The sequence below is a fragment of the Galeopterus variegatus genome, unplaced genomic scaffold, assembly GCF_000696425.1.
Source record: "Galeopterus variegatus unplaced genomic scaffold, G_variegatus-3.0.2 Scaffold7911, whole genome shotgun sequence".
In the NCBI taxonomy this organism is placed as follows: Eukaryota; Metazoa; Chordata; class Mammalia; order Dermoptera; family Cynocephalidae; genus Galeopterus; species Galeopterus variegatus.
In genome coordinates, this window is record NW_007734022.1 from 90,229 (window position 1) to 93,122 (window position 2,894).

General features: G+C 48.6%; 1 protein-coding gene across 1 annotated transcript; it reads left to right on the plus strand.

Annotated features, from left to right (window-relative positions):
* The first annotated feature begins 552 nt into the window (after window positions 1-552).
* LOC103607980 (ubiquilin-2-like) lies at window positions 553-2,109 on the plus strand. Its single transcript, XM_008592425.1, is given in 1 exon segment — window positions 553-2,109. A coding segment is annotated over 1 exon segment (1,557 nt).
* Window positions 2,110-2,894: the final 785 nt, after the last annotated feature.

The window sequence follows — 2,894 nt, forward strand, 5'->3', positions numbered from 1 at the left end:
TCCTGATTTGATCACACATTGTATACATGTACTGAGATATAACTCTGTACCCCATAAATATGTACAATCAATGTGCCAATAAATGAATAAATAAATTCCTTTAAGAAAAGAGTGTACCCTCAGAAAGAAAGAAAAGAAAAGACCTCAGGTGGTAGGATTTTCAACAGTGGAACAGGATGGTGTGAAACATGTTTCTAGACAGGGTCATTTAACGTTTTTCTGTTGCTGCTTAAATTCAGTCATAAAAAGAGCCCAACCTCAGGCAGGTGGTAGAGATCCCTGCCCTTACCCCATTCAGGTCTATCTTTCAACTGTGACTTCATCACTGATGTCATATCCCCTAAGGCTGGCCCAGGAGATCAGCAGCCGTCACCCTATGGAAACCAGGTAGCTGCAGATCTAGACTAGGAAGTGGCTTCTGCAGGACGTGGGTGAGAGGACATCACTGGACACCTACTGGTCCCTGCGGGTGTGCACAGTGCCACATCTAGGCTTCTACAGGTCTGTGCCCCAGTGTCCTCAGGTGGCCCTACATTCTATTCTCAAGGAAATATGGCACAGACTAGGGAAGAAGCTGGGGACAGCCAGCTGACATCTGGTCGGGATCCATCATCACACATTATCAGAGTGTCTGTCAAGACCCCACAGGACTGCCAGGAATTTATGCTGGCAGAAAACAGCAGCATCCACCACCTTAAGAAGCTGATCTCCAGATGTCTTCACTGTGACACTGACTGACTAATGCTCATATTCACCGGGAAGATCCTCCGGGACCAAGACATAATGAGCCAGTGTGGCATCCTTGATGGCACTATAGTCCACTTGGTGGTAAGGACCCATTTGAAAGGGTCAGGCAGTCCTGGAACTCTGCCAGGCCCCACAGGCCACAGTACCCATCATTCTGCACCATCAGCCTCTGAGGGTGCTGGAATGCTAGCTAGGTTGGGCCGACTAGCTCGGAATTCACCTGATCTAGCTGACTTCTTTGGCCAGCTGGCTCAACTCCTGATGGCTACGCCCGAGTCTATGGTGCAGTTCTTGGGAGATCCTCTGGTTCAAGGCCTGGCAAGTGAAAAACCAGCCAATGCCAGTCATGTTTCTGAATCCTCAAGGCTAGTACAGAAATGGGTGCCAGCTCTTAAGGCTCTGGATACCTTGCAGAACCCAGCCCAGCAACAGGAGCTCCTGCAGGCAGACAAGCAGAGGCTGGAAGCCTTGAAGGCAGTGCCTGGTGGTGACAATGCTATGCGTCCAGTCTGCTCTGATATGCAGCAGCTCATGCTCTCCATTATGGCCCTATTGGTTGCCTCCAAAGTCCACTGTCCAGATTCAGAGCTTTACAGAGGAAAAGCCAATGCTCACAGCAGTACTGACACCACCACCATAATCCCCATCACCTGTGCACCTGCCAAGCCATTGGCACAAGAGGTCAGTGCAGGAGCAGTTGCCCAGGTCAGGGGCATGGCCTCAAGCCAGGCCAATTCAGGGTGCAGGACTGGCTTGCTGGACTTATATTCAGGCCATGATCTTCCCTCCCAGGACAGCCAGAAGCCCATGGAGAAAACCACTCTCACCATTCAGCTGAGACCTTCACCCTCTGTTCTGCATACAGCCTTGCATGTTCTACAGCAGAATCCAGCTCTGCTACACCAGCTGGCAACTGGCAGCCCACTGAGACATCATATGCTGCTACTACTCATCATTACCAACCCACAAGCACTGCAGGCATTGATCCAGATAGAACAAGGCCTACAGATACTGTCCAGAGAGTTTCCTGGGTTGAGACCCTTCTTATGGAACCCTGCTAGACCACGTGGAGCCAGAGGAGTCCCAGAAACCAGAGGTAGAAGACGAGATCATAGAGCAGACCTCGTGCAATCCACCTTGGCCATTCTTCAGCTCCTCCATGCATTGGCCAATGCTTGTTCCCAGTCTACCCAATCCTCACTATCCTCATCCCTCTTCACTGAAGGTCTCTACCAGCAAGAACTGGAGCAGCTTAAGGCCCTGGGTTTTGCAGATCGTGATGCCAACCTGCAGGCCCTCATGGCCACAGGCGGAAACATCTATGCTGCCATTGAGAGGCTGCTAGGAGTGCCACAGATCTAGATTCCTCCAGCTGGTGCTCACAATGTACCACCCAGTAGACAGGAAGGAAAAAGAAAGGGGGAGAGGAGAGGAAGTAGCTTATTCTGGGAATTCCTCCTACTCACGTCATGTGCACATTTGGAAAGCCCCTCTCTCACTGCCCAAGCCTGTTCTACATTAAAAAGATTGCTTGGATATTATATGTATTGTAAATTTGGTTGTGGGTGGGCAAAGAGAAGGTTATTTGGAGACCAATTGATCATGCTATATGGTCTTGAGACTGTGCTTCATCTATTCTCATGCCACTAACCTCAGAGTCTTTTTAAATTTTTAACATGGGGTGGGGACATTACAGGCTTTTTTGGTCCCCAACAAACATCCTTGTCATCATTATAAGCCACCTATATTGCAATTCCAGAGTCACTCTGAAGAAATCCTGCTGTTGCTCCCCCAAGAAGCCATGACTTTGCTTATGGTTTCTCGAAGCAACTCACCCTTTCACATTCACGTTTCTCTGTCCATAGGTCTCGTCTCTTGATATTGCTAAAAACATGTTTAACTTCTATCAGCAGCGTTCTTCCTTCACTATCTATCGATGCCAGGATGCTGCTCTGTGAAGTTAAGCTGTGTTACTTCTGAAGTGCCATCCTCTCTTGTAGACTTTTCCTTTTATCCTGAAAATGTGACTCTGCTGTCTTATCAGCTATTGAACTTTATTTTTCCTTTTGCTTCTGAATTTCTCAAAAGCATCTCACCTTTCAGTGACAATGCTTCACCATCCTTTGTAGTCAGGGACTTGCCCCCAG